Source organism: Medicago sativa, chromosome 8, assembly GCF_051527215.1.
Source record: "Medicago sativa cultivar Bolivia chromosome 8, Bolivia_mono, whole genome shotgun sequence".
Lineage (NCBI taxonomy): Eukaryota > Viridiplantae > Streptophyta > Magnoliopsida > Fabales > Fabaceae > Medicago > Medicago sativa.
This window is the reverse complement of record NC_140756.1, coordinates 17,668,111-17,690,324: the sequence shown is the minus strand read 5'-3', so window position 1 is coordinate 17,690,324 and position 22,214 is coordinate 17,668,111. Positions and strand designations below refer to the sequence as shown.

The 22,214-nt window shown below is 33.8% G+C and overlaps 1 protein-coding gene across 1 annotated transcript; it reads right to left on the bottom strand.

Annotated features, from left to right (window-relative positions):
• Window positions 1–282: 282 nt before the first annotated feature.
• LOC146897459 (homeobox-leucine zipper protein ATHB-12-like) lies at window positions 283–1,739 on the bottom strand. Its single transcript, XM_085739181.1, has 2 exons — window positions 1,236–1,739; window positions 283–893 (listed from the first exon to the last, which is right to left on the bottom strand). Exons 1-2 carry the CDS (start codon window positions 1,617–1,619, stop codon window positions 534–536), a joined length of 744 nt encoding a protein of 247 aa, XP_085595307.1. The 5' UTR covers window positions 1,620–1,739; the 3' UTR covers window positions 283–533.
• Between the last annotated feature and the right edge of the window lie 20,475 nt (window positions 1,740–22,214).

Sequence of the window (22,214 nt, the reverse complement as noted above, 5' to 3'; positions counted from 1 at the left end):
AGGGACTATTGTGGCTACTTGTTACACATTCAGGTACCAAAATGACTATTATCACATTTTTAGTTGTTTCAGTTGAACTAAACGCAATAGTAGACTACATTAACTATTGGCGAATGTCAACATTAAAAGAACTTTGGTTATGGCTTAAAAGGTCTATTTGGATTAACTTGTTTGCACGCACTTGTATGACTCTTTTGAAGAATTTATCGAAACAGCTTATGAGATGCCCATCAGCTTACTTCCATAAACTCCCCAGAATAGCCTTTGAAAACAACTTATAACTTATATGAAAACAAATTTGATTTTATTTTGTCTTTTATTATTACTATAAGCGCTTAATTAAGTTATTTATCCAAACATGATCAAACCGCAGAGATGAAAATCATTTCCTACAAACTAATGATTATGTTGTACAAAAAAACAAAATGACCCTTGATTTTCCCCTGACAACTTCTTCAACAAAACAATGATGATTCTAACATCATAAATTTTGCATATATTTCCTCCACATAATTTTGCCTCCTCTGTTTCATTCAAGACCAAAAGTCCCACCATTGATAATCACAACTTGATTGACCTAACAAATCATTTGATTCAAAAGCACTCCAATCTTCTGGTGATGTTAAAGAACCATCAGCATGTTCAGCAAAATTCATAAGACCAGTTTCATCTTCTAAACCAAAGTATTCAACTTTTATGCTTGTATCATCATCTGATAGAACATCAAGTACATGTTCTGATCTTTCCATTGAAGGACTTGGTTTCACCTCAGCCTCACATTTGATTTTTCCTCCATTTTCTGCTGCACTTTCCATGCTGTTTGCTTCTTTAACTTGTGAACTACTCTGACTTTGCTCTATTGGCTTTTGTATTAGATCATTCAGCTTCTGCAACTGTTGAACATGAAAACCAGTCAAATTACTATATGATTAACTATATGATAATAATCAATACAAAAATGTAATATATTAGTAATTTAAGTGACCCTAATAACCATCGTGTTCATCGGTATCAACTCAGTGGTAAGAGATTGACTTTGTATCTTCAGTGGACATGTGACAATTGTAAAATAACTATTAGTGCCACCGTTATTAATAATAATTTCGCGCGATATCTTGTCAACATTTCAAAATGGATTAAAAATTAAAATTGAATTGGATATATGACATATGTTAGTCCATTCTAAGCAAACAAATTTATATGAAAATTATTACTAATTAGCAACTACTAAGTACCTGTATTAGTAATGTTTGTCTTTCCTTCTTCATAGATTCAAACTTTGAAGCCAAATTATTGTAACTATTTTGAAGTTTGTTGTATTCTCTTTCAAGTTGCTTTGATTTCCATCTAGCTCTTTTGTTTTGAAACCATATAGCAACTTGTCTTGGCTGCAATCCAAGCTCTCTAGCTAATTGCAACTTCTTTCTTGGTTCAAGTCTTGTCTCAGTCTCAAACATAGTTTCCAATGATTTGATTTGTTCATCACTAAACCTCTTTGTATTCTTGTTTTTCTTCTTTCTCATGGAAGATGTGCTACTAGTTGTGTATGTTTCTTCTTCTCCTGCTTCTGCTGAATAACTATATTGACTATATTCCATATTGTCTAATTCAAACATCATATGAATTAGGTGAGGAATGTTTTTTGAGGGAGAGAGTGTGTTTGTGTCTTTGCCTTGTGATGATATGCATGTATCTATATATGTTGGCTTTAACTTATTTGAGTTCTTATCATGAGGGGCAGATTAAACTCATCAATTGCTAGCTTTATATCCAAAACTTATTGGTCCTGTTACACAATTTTCTTCCACCTGTACATTGTGAATATTACCTATTTTTTCCTTTTTCCCATCTTTGTAGTGACATTTATGTATATTTTATTTCTAACTTTTTCTATTTTAAAAAATATTTTATTTTAAAATTTTGATGTCAAATACGACATTCTTTGGTTATTTTGTGTAGTTTTCACATGTGTGAATATTGTAGAAGATAAAACGTAACAGATAAATAGAGATAACCATGCATGGTGCGTCCCTGTGTCATTCATCGTCTGTATTTTGATGTTCAAATAACACAATATTTTTATAAGAATTATTTATTGATATTAGTTGAGTAAAAAAAAGTTTATTAGCTTTTGAGATAAACTCTTAGGATCTGAGCCATCTTTGGTGGCTTGGCTTAGCTTGATGCTTCAATAATGATTTTTATAGTATACTATTTTTTTGTACTATTGTGTGATCATAGGATACCTTTTATTATTTCAGTGTTTAATCACAATTTTAATGATTTATGTGAGTGAGAATGCTACATTTGATATTCATTGGGTGGGTCATTATCAATGTCAACATCCAATTAACCTCAAGGTTTTGTCCTAATGAAGTTATGTCGGTTACATGAATCACGTTCTTCATTAAAATTTTATTTATACTAGTTTAATATTTTGGTGATGCCATTGATGATGCACTATTTCTTCACATTTGATGGACTATTGGTGTAGTTAATTTGTACATTTAAGTCTGTGTAAAATGATCATGCTAAAATATTATTAGTTTGAGCAAACTTCTGGGTTTGGTCAAATTTTATGTTAATACTTTTTTAGTTAGATTGAAGCCTCAGTAGTTAACATGAGTCATGTGTGTGTAAAATTTTGTTCACTTCAAAAGAGAAAAAAAAAAAAAAAAACTTAAGAAAGGGAAGGACGTGCAATGATATAATTAGAGAAGTAATCGTATTTTTGGTTCTAGTCTAGTGTGAAAATTTAAATGATATTAGTTGAAAATAAACAAATTAATAAAGTTATAGTTGTCTAGTTAAATTAGGTGATTAGTCTGGTCTTCTTTAAAAAAAAGTTAGGTAATTAGTCTGGTCTGAATATAAGTCAAAAGTAAATTATATACTTTACGCTACTTTGTTCTTAATTACTTTTTTTTTTTTTCCCTATTTACTTTTTGTTTTTAAGATTTAATTGTCAATACTACTTTTATTATTTATTGCAACGAGAAATAGTGAAAAATAAATAACCAAGAATATTATAGAAAAATAATAATACTTGTTCGTTGTCCTGTTAAATATAATGTAGAGAACATGAAGGGTTAGGGGTTAGGCGGATTAAGGAGTTTAATGTTGCTTTACTTGGTAGGTGGTGTTGGAGGATGGTATTGGAGAGAGATAGCTTATGGTTTAGGGTGTTGGTGGCGAGATACGGGGGGGGGGGGGGGGGGGGGGGGGGGGATGGAAGGGTGGTTTGAGGATAATTTACGTCGTAAGGTCGGTAATGAGGAAGATTCGTTTTATTTGACGAACAGGTGGATAGGTGATGTTGCTTTGTGTGTCAAGTTTAGGTGTCCTTTTGTCTTCTCTGAGAATAAGTCAGCGTCTATGGCAGAGATGTATCAGTATGGGCGGGGAGATGGAGGGGAGGCTTGGAAGTGGAGGAGGAGATTGTTGGCGTGGGAGGAGGAGTTGTTAGCGAAGTGTAGGGATGTTCTTGCTAACATATTTTTGCAGGATACTATGTTAGATCGTTGGATTTGGTCTCCTGATCCCGATGGTGGGTACACGGTGCGCGGTGTGTACCGTATTCTCACTAGTGACAATTCTCATCATGCGGGTGAGGATGTCAGATTCCATTTGCCAGCAACATGTTCCTTTAAAGGTGTCGGTGTTCGTGTGGAGGCTGCTTAGAAATAGATCACCTACAAAGGAGAATTTATGCAGACAAAGTATAGTTTTCCAAGATGCTCAGCTTTGTGTTGGTGGATGCTGTCAAAGAGAGTCTGTGACTCATCTTTTTTTGGATTGTTCGTTAATTGGTCCGTTATGGCATTAAGATCGTCATTGGCTGGTTTTTAATTTGGCTCATCCGATTTTGTTATCAGATCATTTTATTCATTTTGGAAATTTAACAGGTACATCAAAAGCGAAGACTTCAATTATGTTTCTTATTTGGTGTGCTTGCACTTGGATCATTTGGAAGGAAATGAATAGTTGAATTTTCAGTAACAAAAAATGCTCAATTATTAAACTTTTAGATAATGTTAAACTCATTTCCTTCTGGTGGTTAAAGGCAAAATTCATAAACCTTGCTTTTGACTATCATAGGTGGTGGCTTAGCCATTTGCAATGTATGGGCATTGACTTATTTATGTTATTTTTTCTCTTCTAGCTTTGTTGGATGACTTTGTATCTTTTGCTCTCTTCTCTGACACGCCTTGTGTTGGGTTGAGAGTAGTTTGGTTATAATATATTTCATTTTGCCTTCTTAAAAAAAAAAATGTAAATAAACTGAATGTACAGTTTGTTAAAATAACTTAAAGGTGAATTTGCTTAAAGGACCTAATTGGTATGAAAAAAACTTAAATGACCAGTTTGTTACAATTAAATAACTTAAAAGACTTAATTTAGCCTATATTATATATACGAAGTCTGTTTCTTTTAAACTGTCACTTTTGTAAACAATTTGTTCATACGTATTTGTGATTTTCAAAATTCAAAGCAACATTAATTATTATTTTATATATACTATACTTAAATATTAATTTTAGAGAGAATAGTGGAATGAGCTAATAAATAGTTAAAATTTTCCTTTTAAAACTCTAAGTAGAGATCATGCATATCAGTTGGTGAGTCGAATAGGAGATCAAGAGAGCAGTTTGAAGTTTCGACAAATTTAAAAGTCCAGGATTGGATAGTGTCGATTTTGGGTTTCTTAAGGATTTTTAGGGGGAGTTTAAAGATGATTTTATGAGTTTGATGAATGAGTTTTATTCTAATAGGAAGCTAGTTTGAGGATCCCATTGTACTTTAATAGCTCTGATCCTAAAAAAGGTAAGTCCTCAACAATTTTCTGATTTTCGCCCTATTTCTCTTATTGGATGTATGTACGTACAAGGTTCTAACGAACGTGTTAGCTAATGGACTTAGGTTAGTCATCGGTAATGTTGTTTCTAAATGTCAACCAGTTTATGTGAAAGGGAGACAAATTCTTGATGGGATTGCTATTGCTAATGAGCTAGTGGACGATGCCCATAGACGTAAGGGAGGAACTCATTCTATTTAAAGTGGATTTTGAAAAAGCATATGATCATGTAGAGTGGAGTTATTTGAACTTTGATACGTTGAAGATGGTTTTTTTTTTTGGATAAATGATGTCATTGGATTATGGAGTGTATTGGGTAGGCAATGACATCAGTGTAGGGTATAGGTAATCCGACTAATGAGTTTAATATGGGTAGGGGTATCTAAAAGGGGACCCTTTATCACATTTTTTGTTCTTGTTAGCTAGCGAAGATATTAATGTGATGTTAAAGTCATTTCTTGAAGCGGGGTTATACACTAGTTATGGTGTTGGGTCGAACTCTGAGTTGCACATATTGCATTTACAACTTGTTGATGACACACTAATTGTGGGGGAAAGGGGATGGGGTAATGTCAGAGCTTTGAAGGTAAATTTGATCTTATTTGAACTCATTTCAGGGTTAAAGGTGAAATTTCATAAAAGTCTGCTGGTAGGGCTAAATTTTACAGAGTCATGCACAATTTAAGCTGATGTGGTGTGAATTGAAAAATTTGTGTTATCCCTTTTATGTATCTAGGTTTGCCTATTAGTGGTAACCCACACCGCCGTACCATCTAGAATCCTCTTATAGAAAGTATCCGCAAACATATGTCTAGTTGGATGAACAAACACTTATCGATGTGTGATCATTTATTCTTATTAAATTTGTCTTGTCTTTGTTACCATTTTAATTTCTTTCCTTCTTCAAGACTCACTTAGGTTAGGTATAATGTCTCTCAATGAATCTCTTCCTATTTTTATTTTTATTTTTTTTGGGGGGGGGGGGGGGGGGGGGAGTGCACAAAATTCATTGGATCCATTGAAGTAATGTTTGTTCTAATTAGAAGTCAGGAGTTTTTTTTTTTTCATTCTTGGTAGATTATGTAAATGCGGGTGAATCTTCTCTCGCGTGTGAACAAAACTTTGAAAATTTCTTTTCAGACATTTATTAGTTCCTAATAACACATGGAAAATACAAAATTACCCCCACTGGTAGTTAACTACCGTTGGCATATCAGGCAGCAGTTAACCACCGCTGAGGCCAGCGGTAGTTAACTACCGCTGCACATGATACACATTCAACTCAGAACCCAGCTTCCAACCACTCTTTCATTACTCTCTCTCTCTCTCTCTCTCTCTCTCTCTCTCTCTCTCTCTATATATATATCAATCTCTCTCTCTCTCTCTCTAAACATTTCAATTTTTAATCTCTCTCTCTCTCTCTAAAAACTCTAATCATCCAAATTTTTTGCCACTAAATCACAAGTAAGTAATCACTTAGGCTATTATCATAAATTTTAGCTGGTATAATGTTTATAATTTTAGTTGTAGTTTAATTTTTAAATTTTGATTTATTTATTTTAATAGAGTTATGTTATAGATCAGAAATGCTATTAACAAATATTATGAATACTTGTTATAATGGAGTTATATTGCTTAAATATATATTTTTTCTCGAGTTTTATAATTTTTTTAGGGTTTATTTAGGTTTTTTAGGGTTTATGTATAATTTGCACTCCAAGTGTTTGATGAAATGTTTGAATGAGTTTTTCATTCATTGTTTAATTTTTTATGGTGCAGGTAGGTTTGAAACAATGACCGATTTGTTCAGTGTTTGCATACGCTTCAACGTTGGAAATCCTCAGATTTTCAAGGTTCGGTACATTAATGTCACGTTAAAAGGTCTCAAGGATCAACTGGATCAAATCAACCAAGGACTCAACCCCGGAGACACAAGGAGGATCAATACATTTGGTATGAACGTCCAACGTTGGACAACGGGAGAATAACGTTTAGTCGGCTAGAATTAAAGAATGACGACGATTTGAGGAGCATGTTCTCGATTTTTGGGCAGCACAACATGGTTCTGGTGATCGATATGTTTGTCACGTTGTAGAGATCAAATGAAGATACTCTCAACAGTTTGATTCCGCTAGAAGATCGTGATTAGGTAGGGAATGCACATTCCAACTATAACAATTGTCTTACCTCTAAAATGAGATAAAACAAACTTGTTAAACGACAGCTCTCAAGCATTCACCCGGAAGTTCTATTGTTCCTTTCAAAACAACAAGTATTATGCAGAACCAACTATATAAGTTATGATATTGAATTCCTTCATATAAGATGAGTGTCACGAAATGCACCTCATTCTTTATGTGATGACGATGAATGTCACAATTGTTGTACCACATACCTCTACCCGAATGTAATGTAATGATAAGACATATTTAGGAACTTTATGTAATGTAATGTAACTTTTATTCGAATTTATTTAATACATAATTTTTATTTGAATTCATGCTGAGTTTAATTAGTCTTTTTTCGAATTTATTTATTCTTTAATACACATTTTTTATTCGAAGTTATTTATTCCATATACAATCATAAAATAAATGGAATTATAAACAAAAATAAAGGAACACAAGTAATAGATATAAAATCTCATTTTATTAATATTAAAATAATGATACATTTACAATGAGGTAAAACTAAATCTGCTTTGTCATACCAATAACATTAACATTAGCAATAACATCTTCGTCGTACATTTATTCCTTAATGGGTGGAGTCATCTTCGTCATACCAATAACATTAACAATTGACTTGAGAGCACCAAAAATTGAACCTAGAACTTCTGGATACTCTTCTCCAAGATACTCATACAAGACAACACCAAGATGACCCAAAATTGTTCCTCACCTTTGCACTCTTGTTGTTTAACCTCCACTTGGGTTAAAACAAAATAAAAAAAAACCACAAACCATAAACCCTAAACCCTAAATCCTGGGGTAAAACCAATTCAAAGAAACCTCTTGAAATTTTCAAATTTTCAAAGAGGCCTCTTTCAATGAAAGGTCAATGATGAAAAAACAACATTGTTGTTGTAGAAGGAAGAGGAGGGAGGACAATGAGGAGGAGAGAATGTGAGGAAATGGTGAAGGTTGAGAGGATATTTATAGGGAAAAAATGTTGAAAAAAGAGGTTGAATGATAAAAAAAAGGTTGAATGATAAAAAAATAGTTGAATGATGAAAAAGAGGTTGAACGATGAAAAAAGAGGTCGAATCCCAGAACGAACGCATCAACAATTAACTACCGCTGGTTTTAGTGGTAGTTAACTGTTGCCGGTTTGCTGAACGGTAGTTAGCTACCGCTGTGAGCTTTTTAGGAATTTCCATGTGCTATTAGAAAGTTTTGCATGTCAGAAAAGCAATTTTCCAAAACTTTATCTATGTTAACATCTTCATCTAATATTTAGCAGTAGTTAACTGCTGCCGGTTTGCTGACAGGTAATTAACTACCGCTGTGAGCTTTTTAGGAATTTCCATGTGTTATTAGAAAGTTTTGTATGTCAGGAAAGCAATTTTCCAAAACTTTTTCTATGTTAACATCTTCATCTAATATTTAGCAGTAGTTAACTGCTGCCGGTTTGCTGAACGGTAGTTAACTACCGCTGTGAGCTTTTTAGGAATTTCCATGTGTTATTAGAAAGTTTTGTATGTCAGGAAAGCAATTTTCCAAAACTTTATCTATGTTAAAATCTTCATCTAATATTTGCTTCACGTTCACCTTGTTTGGACATTTTTGTAAAAATAGTCCTAAGATTGCTAAATTCCTCTCCCCACTCCCCCATATTTTTATTTTTTTTAATTTCAGTCCTCCATTAAATATTTGGTTTATAGTATGATGAAATTGCTAAAAAAAAAAAGAAGTTTTTAATAGTAAAAACACTTGTTCAAGATATATGACCGTTTTGTTGATGTTAGGTGGATGTTTTTTTTAAGAAGGTGGTTTGAGGTTCTTCATGTATACGGTAATAATTTTTACCTTTAGGTGTACAATATATACATACACGATATCTTGTGTTTATCTTTAATATATTTAAATAAAACATTATTCTTTTAAAAAAAATACATTTTTGTTTTATTACGGAACTCTTTTCATTTACAGAGCCGAACCTCCAGAAATACATTTTTGTTTTATAAAAATCCAAGTTTTATTTACGCGTTCCCCATGAATTTAGGCATTTAGCCTTCATATTACACGCGTCACTGTTTACCATGTAGATATCCAAAATCAAAAAATTGACCAAAGTGACGAACAAAATGAAGCCTAAGCCTTGAAAATCATAAGCCACTGAGTTGAAGCCAAATTCATTCAGCTATGATTTCTTGACTCTGAGAACGATATGGTTAGGTTAGGTCATTGTCACCTACAGTCACAACACATCGTGCCCATCTTTCATTCTTCACTTGGAATATTTCCTTTTGACAAAAAATATAATTAAATAAAATTCCCATTCATATATTTCTTTTTCATAAAATAAAGTATAAATGAATTGAATTTCAAAGTTAATCGGTATTTTTTTTTAAGAAATTAAATCAACCTACCTAAATTTATATTGAGAAGAATCAAACTTGAAATCTTAAAGAGAAATACAGTCTCGGATCTCAAGTCAATATTACCAAATGAACCCTACAGAACTAACCCAAATAAATTATATTACATTGACTAAGGATCAAATACATCCTTAAATTGATGAAAGTTAAACCTATACGTTTATAGAATAATATGAATCAAGAACTAAATCAACTTATTTTGTCATCCTCTAAAAAAAACTTTCTTTGCTCACAATATATTTCATTATCACAATTCAAAGTTCACAATATTTTATCATAAAAAAACCAATATTAAAACATATCATGTCCAATCAAATAAGTTCCCAAGGGACACGAATTTTAACTCTGTCAAACATCAACCAATGACTTTAAGCCACATGGTATAATAACAAAAACACAGAATCCCATTACGTTGTCCTTTTCATTGAGTTTTGTGTTTCTCTCTTGCTACGTGGCACTATAATCGTGGGGCGTACGATCAAAGCAAAAATCAAATCCATACGACACGTGGCACTATTGGTAATATCGTAGCTTGTTAAGACTCTGATTCTGAGCTTCATAATTTTAATCGTACACGTGTCTTTGAGATTTTTTGTTTGCTCTTTCTTCACGACACGTACGTTCTTTATTTCCTTTTATATAATCAACAATGAGTATTGGGAGATAGTTAGTTGATTAGACCAAAGTTGTAAAAATTAAGTAAAATTAAATAAAATATGATTAGGATGCATTTAGATAAATTAATTAATTAAGTATTGGTTGAGTAGGGCTTAAACAAAAGTATTGGTTGAATAAGTATTGTTACATACTTTTTTTTATGAGACATGCCATAAGTAATTGCCAAATTTCATTAGACATTTATAGAAGTGATTAAGCTATGGAAAACAGCTAATGGAATAATGTAAATTATGAAGTTTGTATATTTATTTGAAAGACAAAGCTTAAAAAGTGACTGTATATAAATTGGTAATTGTGTAACATTTTTACTCGTATAATTCCATGATATTAGACCCCAACTTTTGGTGGTTACATTTTCATGTTTGGAACAACTTGTTATGGCATGTCGAGTCTAGCAGAATATATCAATTTCACACAACATGTCAAATTAAGTTTTAATTCCAGGTTTGCCTGTTAAAGATAATTTGATTAGACGCAGTGTTATTTCGGCTCAAGATCACTTTTGCGTAGTAGGTTGTGGCGAGATGTAATCGTCTAATAATCTATTCCTTCGTTGTGGTTTATTTGACTCACTTTGGTATTTGGTTCATGGTTGGTTGAGGTTCTCTTCGGTAGACCTTTGCCCTGTTTCGGACCATTTTGATCATTATGTTATATATGACTGGGTTTTGAAAGGAAGTGCTCTTTTTTTGCACTTAATTTGGTTTACCGTGTGTGAGTTGTCTCACAAGAGCAAAATGACAGAGTTTTTAATCGCAAGGAGAAATCGATGCATCCGTTGTTTGATAAGGTTAAATATTTATCTTTGTGGTGGCTGAAGCATAAGGCCGCAAATGTTTCTCTTGAGTTTGTTGGTTGGTGACAACGCCCCTTTGATTGTCTGAGTATTGGATAATTGTATTGTGTAGTTTTTTTATTTTATTTTATTTTATTTTATTTTATTTTATCAGTGTCCTATTCTTTAAGGGGCGTTGGTTAATTGTTTTGTGCATTTGAACTCTTTGCTTCTTCTCGACACACCTTGTGCGGAAGAGGTGGCTTTTTGTGATGTTTAATATATCATATTTTAGTTTGTTAAAAAATTGTTTTAAATCCAATTAAAAATTGTGTTTATATTTAACATTCGATAGTGTCTCGAATATAACTAAAAAAAATATATATAACTACTTTTGGTGGATAAAGGAAATTAAAAAAAAAAAGGGTTAAAAAAACGAAGGGATAGGGTTACATGCAATTAACATGATAACAAACAATTAACACTTTACCTAATAAACCTATTTTACAATATCAGCAATTGCACATATCGTAGGTGGTCATCATAAAGATGACCATTTGAATATTGCATGGATGTATTAGTTGATCACTAAAAATTGAATTAGTAGCTTCTAGATCCTTGATATCCCATTTTTCTCCTTTATTTTTTTTTTTTTATTTCTTTACTTCATTATAATTTTAGAAAAACTTTAATACACATGGTATAGACATATTGGTTGGTTTGGATGGATTATCAACATGCAGTTGCTTCCAATGAGGTAAGGACATTTTAATACCAATGAAAACGAACATGTCTGATACTATTAGCATAATTGTACAAATTAGAAGAATGTATTTTTGTCGTTTTGTTCTTTTACTATTGTTTCTACTTTCTACGTTTGCTCTAATTTCATGTCTTTGTCTAGTTGCTACAATTTGGAGAAGCTAAGTCATTAGTCAATCAATTTCATGTGGCCAATTTATTTTGTGAAAACGGAGGTGTATCATCATTATACTACTGTTTGGATCAGATTTATCACCACAAGCAAGGAAAATTGTGATTAAGATAATATAAGGAAATGATTAGTGTTATAGTATATGTGAGGTTAACATGGTTATTTTCTTATATTGACTATAAACTTTGGCTAATTAAGTTTAGCAAGTGCAGGGTTAAAAAACAATGACTATGCTATTTTATGAAGAAGAAATTAAATATAAAAAGTGTGACAATTCTTGATCATTTATAGGTTTTATAGTCTTTTTAGTCTTTATTTGATAAGGCTAAACGAATTATAAACGAAGGTTCTAAGTATACCCTTCTATTTGATCGCACATCAGTGGAGATTGGCTTTATTTGATGGAATGATTGTGATGAAAAACACCAAAATCGTGAATTGCAACTTTTGATAGAATATTGAGGGTGATTGTATAAGTGGAAATGAAAGTAGAACCAACATTATTGTTGACATATATATGAACCATTTAAGATATAGCTCAGCTCCCAAACACTTTGGAACGCATCCCCTCGATGTAAATAGTTGGGGTAAAAACAAAAATTCAGGGGACCTAAGAGACGTTAAAGGGACCTAAAAAGAATATCTCTTTAGTTTTTAAATACTCTTTTATAAATCAATTTTTTAAAAACCATGCATTTTTAGAAAAAGAAATTTTAAAAATTTGTTTGGTAGTCCTATTTTAGAAATTGTTTTGACAATGGGAAACTAGAAAACTTGTTTGATAAATTTATTTTCGAATTATGTTTTGAAAAGTGAACTACATATAATTCATTTTTTCTTACCTTTCTCTTCTAAAGTCTTGTCTCTATTAAAATAATTGGGGAATGGGAAATTATTGTTATTAATAATGAGACTAATAGTATTTTATAATTGTCTCAAGTGGATATTTGAACTCTATCAAAAAGTTCCTCACTTGTCTTAGGCTTTGTTTGGGAGTTTGGAGGGGAGGGGAGAGTTTTGGAAAAAAGGAAGACAAAAAATCCCCCTCATTTGGGGGAACTCAAAAATTGTATTGGGGGAGGGTTTTTGGGGGTTATGGAGGGTTTATATTAATTTTTCAAATCCAATCTATGTTGTTATTATATTCTTAAAATTAAAAGTATATTAATCATAAGTATTAGTTTATCATTCTCTAAAAAACTGTTTTTTCAAAAAAATGTGAATTTTTTGTCCATTTTTCTATATATTTCCAACCCCCCAAAGTCCTCCCCTCCCTTCCCCTCCAAACTCCCAAACAAAGCCTTAGTTGCAGTCGCTGGATTATGAATCACGTGCTCTTAATTCTTCCCTAGCAAGACTTAGTCACAAGCCTGTTGTTCTTTTAATGTCGTTCATTTTGATGTATGGGGATCAAGTCGAGTCACTTGATTTGTAGGCCATGCATATTTGGTTACTTTTATTGATACTTTTATTGATGAGTTTTTTAGACATCTATGGATCTACCTATGGATCTACCTACTTAAGAATAAATCAGAATTATTAAGGCTTTGTTTGCGAGTTTGGAGGGAAAGAGAGGAGATATATTTAGAAATAAGGAAGGAGTAAGTGGAAGAAAAAGAAGATATTAGAAGGGGAGGGCTTTGGGGGGGTTAGTTTTTCTTCATAAAACAAAACCCTCCTCATTTGAGGTAACTATAAACTTGTATTGGAGGAGGGTTTTAGAGGGTTTATAAGAATTCTTTAAATTTAATCTATGTTGTTATAATATTATTAAAATTAAAAAATTTGATAAATTTCTTTATTTTTCCCTATATTTTCCACCACCCAAAGCTCTCCCTTCCTTTCTCCTCCAAACTCCCAAACAAACCTAAGTGTATTTCAAAATTTCTTGAAAGAAATTCAAAATCAATTTGGTTGAATTATTCACATTTTGCGTAGTAATAAAGCAAGAGAGTATTTTTCACTATCATAATTCTTTTAGGTTTGAGGACGGAGTAATACATCATTCATCTTGTCTTGTACACATACCCCACAATAAAATGGTATTGTTGAATGTAAAGATCATCATATAATTGAAACAACACGTACTTTGCTTATTAATGCTAATGTTCCTTTGATATTTTTGTTGATGTTTTCCACACTGCAAGATAACTGATTATAGAATGTCATCTTTTGTGATCCAAAACAAGGTTCCTCATTCTATATTTCTCCAAAATGAACCGTTGTTATGTATTGATCCTTTGGGTTTTTGGACCCACTTACTTTATTCATGATCTTACTCCATGTTTAGAAAAATTATGTGCATGTGCAATTAAATATGTCTTTCTAAGCTACTCAAGAGTCAAGAAAGGATATTGGCGCTATAATCCCTTGTGAGGGATAGAAGATGAAAGACAACACTCTAACAGATTCTCATTGAGTGATGAGGTTATATAAAATTACAGATAGTGTAGTTTCTTAGAGAATTGGGCTAACAGAATTGGGCTAACAAAGCCCACTACACAACAGGGAAGCCCACTAACAAATTCCTCCCTTAAACTAAAAATACTACTCCCTCCGTTTCAAAATGAGTGTCGCTTTAGCCAAAAAAGTTTGTTTCAAAATGAATGTCGTTTTCAGTTTCCAATGCAATAATAACATTTTCTTTTTAATTGTACCCTCCAATTAATACTTTGCACACTACTTCCAAAGTATTACTTTTAAAACTAACCAATAGTTAATAAGGATAATTTGGTAAAATAACCATTCTCTTTCTTTTAATCATTGCATTTCTTAATATGTGTGTAAACACCTAAAACGACACTCATTTTGAAACGGAGGGAGTACTTAGAAATTTTCTAGTTTACAACACAGGAACCAATTAGACTTTGCAGACTCCAAGCTCATCACGCAATCTTTGGAAAGCTTCTAGCTTCAGAGGTTTAGTCATAACATCAGCAACTTGCTTCTCTGATTTACAATGAGTCAGTTCTATAACACCTTCCTTGACTAGGTCTCTTAAGAAGTGGAATTTGATGTCAATATGTTTGCTTCTTCCGTGGAGGACATGATTCTTTGACAGCTTAATGGTTGAGCTGTTGTCACAGTATATCACAGAGGTTTTGTTTTGTGACATATCCAGCTGCTTCAGAATTCTTCTAAGCCAAACAGTCTGGCAAGCACAGTTAGCAGCTGCTATGAATTCTGCTTCAGTGGTGGACAAAGTGACCACATGTTGTTTTTTGGAGCACCAACATACAGCTCCTGATCCCATAATGAAAACATATCCGGATGTGCTTCTCCTATCATCACAGTCCCCCAGCAAAATCACTGTCAGTATAGGCAATAAACTCGTTACTTTCACCCCTTTTGTACAGCATACCGAGGTCAATTGTGCCTCTCAAATATCTCATAATCCTCTTAGCAGCTTGGAGATGTAATTCTGTTGGCTTGTCCATATATCTACTGATCAAAGAAACAACATACATGATATCAGGTCTGGTTGCTGTCAGATACATCAGAGAACCTACCATTTGCTTGTAGTATTTTTCATCCACCTTTTCACCATTTCCTTCTTTACTCAATTTTGAACCTGGAACAATATGGCTCAATACTGGCTTACAGTTCTCCATTCCAAACCTGCACAGAATTTCCCTTGCATATTTAGCTTGCCTCATTGAAATCCCTTCTTCACTTTGCTTTACTTCAACACCTAGGAAGAAACTCATTTTCCCTAGATCAGTCATGTCAAAGTATTTCTTCATTGATGACTTGAATTCTGTGAACAATTGAGCATTATTTCCAGTAAAAATCAGATCATCCACATAGAGGCTTACTATCAGCAAATCACCTTTACAGTTTTTCTTCACATACAAAGTATACTCTGAAGGAGATTTAGTGAATCCTTCATTTGTAAAGTAAGAATCAATCTTACTATACCAGGCTCTAGGAGCCTGTTTTAAACCATAAAGAGCCTTTTTTAACCTGTATACCTTGTCTTCTGCTCCATTCTTTAAGAAGCCTGGAGGTTGTTCAACATAAACAGTCTCATTTAGATCTCCATGAAGGAATGCGCTTTTCACATCTAATTGAAATACACTCCATCCTTTCAAAGCTGCTACTGCTATTACTGTTCTTATAGTATCCCAGCGAGCTACTGGAGCAAAAACCTCTCTATAGTCAATTCCATGTTTCTGATAGAAGCCTTTGGCAACCAATCTTGCTTTATGCTTCTCAATTTCTCCTTTTTCATTGATTTTTGTCTTAAACACCCATTTCACACCAATTTTTTTAGCATTTTTTGGTAAGTCAGTTAGCTCTCAAGTTTCATTCCTTTCAATAGCTTCTATCTCCACTTCCATAGCCCTTTTCCACTTGTTACTTTTTACCGCCTCCTCATAGGTGAGGGGATCCTCCACTTGAGCAGAGGATGCAAGGTTGAGTTCCTCTTCAAGTTTTCTTCATTGGTGACATAGTCATCTAGATATGCTGGCTTTTTCCTTGTCCTCCCTTCAACTCGAGATTCTCTTTCTTCTTCAGAGCTACTTTCTTCTGAACTACTGTTATTTACATATGAGTCTTCATTGTTTGTAATATTCTGTGCAATTGTATTATCAGAGACAGGATTATCTTCCTTTTCCCCTAGATCAAGCAATTGAACTTGATTATCTGTCACATGTTCTTTCCACTCCCACTTTTCTTCCTCAGCAAACTTTATATCTCTACTTACTATAATCCTTTTTCCAATAGGATCATAAAGTTTGTATGCTTTTGACTCTTCACTTACTCCCAACAGAATACATTTGATACTTCTGTTATCTAGTTTCTTTCTTTGTTGTTGTGGTACATGAGCATATCCTACACAACCAAAAACCTTGAAAAAGTGAACTGTTGGTTTTGTTCCCTGCCAAGCCTCTTCAGGTGTGATTTCTTTGAGAGCTGCAGTGGGACTTCTGTTTTGTACATACACAGACCATTTAACAGCATCAGGCCAAAAATTTTTGGGCAAGTTTTTCTCTGAAAGCATACATCTAACCATATTTAACACAGTTCTATTTTTCCTCTCTGCTACCCCATTTTGTTGGGGTGTATAAGCTGATGTAAGCTGTCTTTTTATGCCATTAGACCTACAAAATTCTTCAAATTCCTTAGAGGTGAACTCTCCTCCTCTATTTGTCCTTAAGCATTTAATCAAGCATCCAGATTCTTTTTCAACTAATGCTTTAAAATTCTTAAATGATTCTAATGCTGCAGACTTTTCAGCAAGTAGAGAAACCCAAGTTTTCCTACTATAATCATCTATAAAGCTGATAAAGTACCTTTTCTTGCTGTGAGACACTGGTTTGATGGGTCCATAAATATCTGCATGTATCAGTTCAAGTTTTTGTGAGGCTCTCCATGAACTTTGCCTGGGAAACGCTTCTCTATGTTGTTTACCCTTCATACAGTCACTTCATATTTTTGAAGGTTGGCTGAGTTTGGGAATACCTCTCACCATCTTCTTGTTTGTCAGCATTTGAAGTCCTTTGTGTCCCAAGTGGCCATATCTACAATGCCATAGATGAGCTAAATCCTCAGTTGAAGCTTTGAAACATGAAACTGTTAAGATCTTTGCCATAACTGCAAACATACGATTTGATGACATCTTTGATTGAAGAATTAAACCCCTTTCATTGTGATACACTTTGCAAATATTTCCTTTGAATATCACAGTTAAACCCTTTTTTTGCAATTGCCCTATACTTAAGAGGCTGCTTTTCAAATCTGGAATGTAATAGACATCAGAGATAATTTGAACTATTCCATCAATTTTAAGTTTTACACTACCCTTTCCAGCTGTGATTAATCTGGAATCATTTCCAAGTTTCACAGTTACTCGAATTTGCTCATTAAGATCAAAGAACCAATCTTTATGTCCACACATATGATTACTGCATCCTGAATCAAGAAACCATACCTTCTTGACTGAATTTTCCTCCTCATGAGTGCGTGCCATAAGAAGCAATTTTTCTTCTTCTTCATATTCTGCGAAATTCACTTTATCTTCCTAATTGGGACATTCATACCGATAGTGCCCCAATTTGTGACAGTGGTAACACTCGATTGCTTCTTTGTTGAGTGGTTGTCTTCCTCGGCCGCGTCCTCCTCTTGCGCCGCCGCGACCCCTTCCTCTACCACCGTAGTTGCTTGTGTTGGTGACTTTTAGGGCCTGCTCCTCTTCCTTCTGCCCTCTCATCCTCTGTTCGTGCACCATCAAGCTACTCTAAAGTTCATCCACTGAAAGTGTGGTAACATCGTTAGATTCTTCAATCGAACACACCACGTAATTGAACCTCGTGGTCATTGATCTCAGAATCTTTTCGACAATTGTTACTTGCTCCATTCTTTCACCATGCATTTTCATCTTGTTTACGATTGTAAGTGTTCTTGAAAAATACTCATCCACCGATTCTTCTTCTTTCATTCCAAGAAGCTCAAATTCCCTTCGCAAGGCTTGCAATTGGGCCCTTTTCACTTTTGTCGAACCTTGATACTTCTGCTTCATGGAGTCCCAAATCGATTTCGCAGAATCTTTGTTAAGTATTGTTTCCATGATACTACGATCAATTGCTTGAAACAAATAGTTTTTCGCCTTCAGATCATTGAGCTTGCTTTGTTCGCCTTTCTTTGTCTGTTCCGGCGTAGCTCCTTCCGGCGGGACATAGATTCAGTTCTCAATCAAGGTCCAATACTCTTTGGATCGAAGAAGGTTCTCCATGAGCATCGACCAGTGATCATAATGCCCGTCGAATCTTGGTATTGAAGGTTGAAGGAAATTTGTATCTCTCTCTGCCATGCTTTTGTTGTTTGAATATTCTCAGAAGTTTGTATCAGGCTCGAACCGAGCTCTGATACCAGATGTGAGGGATAAAAGATGAAAGACAACACTCTAACAGATTCTCATTGAGTGATGAGGTTATATACAATTACAGATAGTGTAGTTTCTTAGAGAATTGGGCTAACATAATTGGGCTAACAAAGCCCCATTAACACAACAGGGAAGCCCACTAACATCCCTCCACACTTTGCTTCTACATGTTTGGTGAACTCACATTTCTTTTCTTGTTCTAGCAATTCCATCCATGTTTGTCGTTGATCAGTTTAATACATCTTCTTCTACAAACCCCCCTAATCCTCTTCCTTCCCTGTAAATTTATCAATGTTGTACACGTCTCCCTTTTGTCGATCCACAATCTGCAGAAATTTTGGTGACTCATCTATTGCCCCAGTATCCTCTTCTACTTCAGCTTCACCTACATTGTCAAATAATCTCCCTTTTACACTATGTAGAGGTTCATGTTCCACCCGTAATCCTTTTCCTTTTACACTTATACAATGCACTTTTACATCTATCTCTTTTAGCATAATTCCTAAGTTTCCATAAGAAGCTATTTCTCATCTAGGTAAGCGACATGCTATGATTGGTGAGATGACAACCTTAGAATCTAATCAGACGTGGACTCTTATGCCTCGTCCTTCAGGAAAATCAATTGTTGGTTGTTGTTGGGTTTATACTTTTAAAGTTGGTTTAGATTGGATGATAGACTGATTTCTTGGTCTAGATTTCTTGGTGGCTAAAGTCTACAGTTAGGCGTATGGCCTTGGCCTTGATTATAACGATAATTTCTCTCATTTGGCTAAAATGGCTTATGTTCGCTTATTTCCATCTATTGCTGCCATACGAAATTGGTCATATATCAATTGGATATAAAAAATGTATTGTCTACAGAGACATAAAGGAAGAAATATATTTGGAGTAACTGGGAGTATCGTGGGCATGTATATATGTCATCTTCACAAGGCCTTGTATGATCTCAAACAATCCCCTTGATCATGGTTTCAAAGGTTTTGTATTGTTCTACTGTATGTCATGATTTGAAGTGAAATTGACGACTTAGTGTTTTATAAATGCTCGTCTAAAAAATTAATCTATTTGGTCGTATATGTTGATGATGTATTGATATTGTTATTACATTTGATGATCATGATGGGATTGCAGGACTTAAACAACATCTAGTCAAACACTTTTAGGTAAACACCATCTAATCCAACACTAGTAGGTTAAAGATCTAGGTCAAATGTGTTATTATCTCGGTATTGATGTGGCTCAATCAAAGGCAGGAGTTTCTATTTCTCGAAGAAAGCATGCTCTAGATATCTTTTGTGGAAACGGGTAATCTTGATTGCAAGCCGATTCATACTCATATGGACTCAAATGTCAAACTTCTACCTGATGAAGGAGAGACCTTTTCAGATCTAAGAAGGAGCATGAGGTTAGTTGGGAAGCTAGATTATTTGACCATGATAAGATCAGATATTTCATATGTAGGCAGTACCGAGATGTCGTGGTTATCTCTTAAGACCAAATATTTCATATGTTAATCAATTCTTGAATTCCCCTTGTGATATTCATAGGGATGTCATGGTTAGAATTAAGGATACATCAAGAGAGCCCTGTAAAAGGTCTTGTTTATACAAACTGAGGTCCTTCATATATTGTTGCATGTGCAGATTGGGCTAGAAGTCCATCTGACAGAAGATCCACGTATAGATATTAAGTTCTTATTTGAGGCAATTTGATTTCATGGAAAAGTTAGAATCAAAATGTCGTTGCTAGATAAGTGTAGAGGCTGAATATCGAGCTATGCCACTTACTACATGCAACCTCATATAGCTCAAACATCTTCTCCAAGTGCTTCACTTCTATAAAATAGGCACTATGAGTATCGTTTGTGACAACCAAGCTGCCAAACACATTGCTTTTAATCTAGTCTAACTTGACCAAACTGAACATATTGAGATCGATTGTTTTTTTTATTCGTGAGAAGATTATGTATGGTGAAATTGGCATTTCTTTTGTTGGTTTTAATGATCAATCCTCACATATCTTCACAAAGTCTCTTCGTGGACCAATGATTACTTACATTATGTGACAAACTTGATGCATTTTATTTGTACGTTCTAGTTAGATGGGGAGTGCTGAGATATGCGTAATAAATAATATTATTGATTTGAGATATTAACTCTCTTATTTATGTAAATTATATATTTTTCCCTGTGTATACCTCCTATGTAATTAGGCTAGATTCACTCTCTAGCTAGATCATGATCATGCAATTTACTTTGTGCATATTCTCATTACAAATACAAAATGCTGAGAGATAATCCCTTAAGCAATTCAGCACCAAAAACCTTGTTATTTACTGCTCTAAAGTCTCGACTCTTCGCAACATTTTAAAACATGCTTCTATCTGCAAAAAAAAATATGCTCCGAAACCACAACTCATTTTGGCAACTCAATTCTCTGTTTATTACTGTGTCTCCTATCTCCCCTTTGCAAGCATGATGTATTTACAAAAGAGAATGTTCTCAATGGAGATGGAAATCTACTTCTATAATAGGTTAGGCTTATTACATGGTTGTGCTTCATATGTAAACTAACATGATTTAAAGGAAAAGAGTAAGTAAGTTTTGTTACCAATAAGAAAGCATTTAGAACCACGAGATACTAACAGGAAGATAGAGACTTTCTTGCGTGCTTGTCCAACAAAGCTTTGATTATAAAGGTTATGTGATGTCAGATCAAACAAAGAATTACTTAGTGAACCAAACAAATTTTAACGCAACTAGAGAAAGAAAATGGTGTTAATAAGGGTCCTGCTCCTGCATAATCTAAGGGTAAGTTTCATTGAAACCAAGTTTATAGAGACCAAGTCCAGTGAATGTTACATATGCAACTACATAAAATGGACTAAGGAACAAATCGAAAAATTACTAAATAATATGATCAGTAACTAGATAAAAAAAAATGCAGATGCTAACCTTACAACATTCCTCTAATAATTAAAAATCGTAGTAGCCATTTAGAAACTTGAAGCTATGATCAAAGTACCTAAAATCATTGTGATTATAACCTTCTAGAAAAGTTAAACAAACTTATAGACTAAATCACCAAAATAAAAATACTAAAGAGTGAAACATTCTTCATTTATAACATGTAGGAAACATGTGAGAAACTTTCCTGTTCAAGATAATAAATGAAAAATGAACACATGAAATCTCAGAAGACAAAACCACTCGGCCACCTCTTAATACTTCTCAAGCAAGCCAACACAGTCCCAGCCACAGGAACATATAACCAGAAGAGTGAAGACCAAAACCAGCAGGACAACAATGTTCATTAATAGATTAATTGCTTCTAATATGGCACACAACATTGTGGTCTATTTGGAGGGCCCGAAATGATCTAATGTTTTCCGGGATTACTTCGAAGATTGATGAAGTGGTGGACGAGATCAAACATATCTCTTCACAATGGTTGTTAGCTAAAATTAAGAAACCGTCGTGCCTTTTC

What these genes read in the sequence shown, in the direction of transcription:
- LOC146897459 (XM_085739181.1), bottom strand. Translation starts at nt 1,619, where the DNA reads ATGATGTTTGAATTAGACAATATGGAATATAGTCAATATAGTTATTCA. An exon ending in GACAAACATTACTAATACAG is followed by an intron (nt 894 to 1,235) that starts GTACTTAGTAGT and finishes CATGTTCAACAG; the next exon opens with TTGCAGAAGCTGAATGATCT.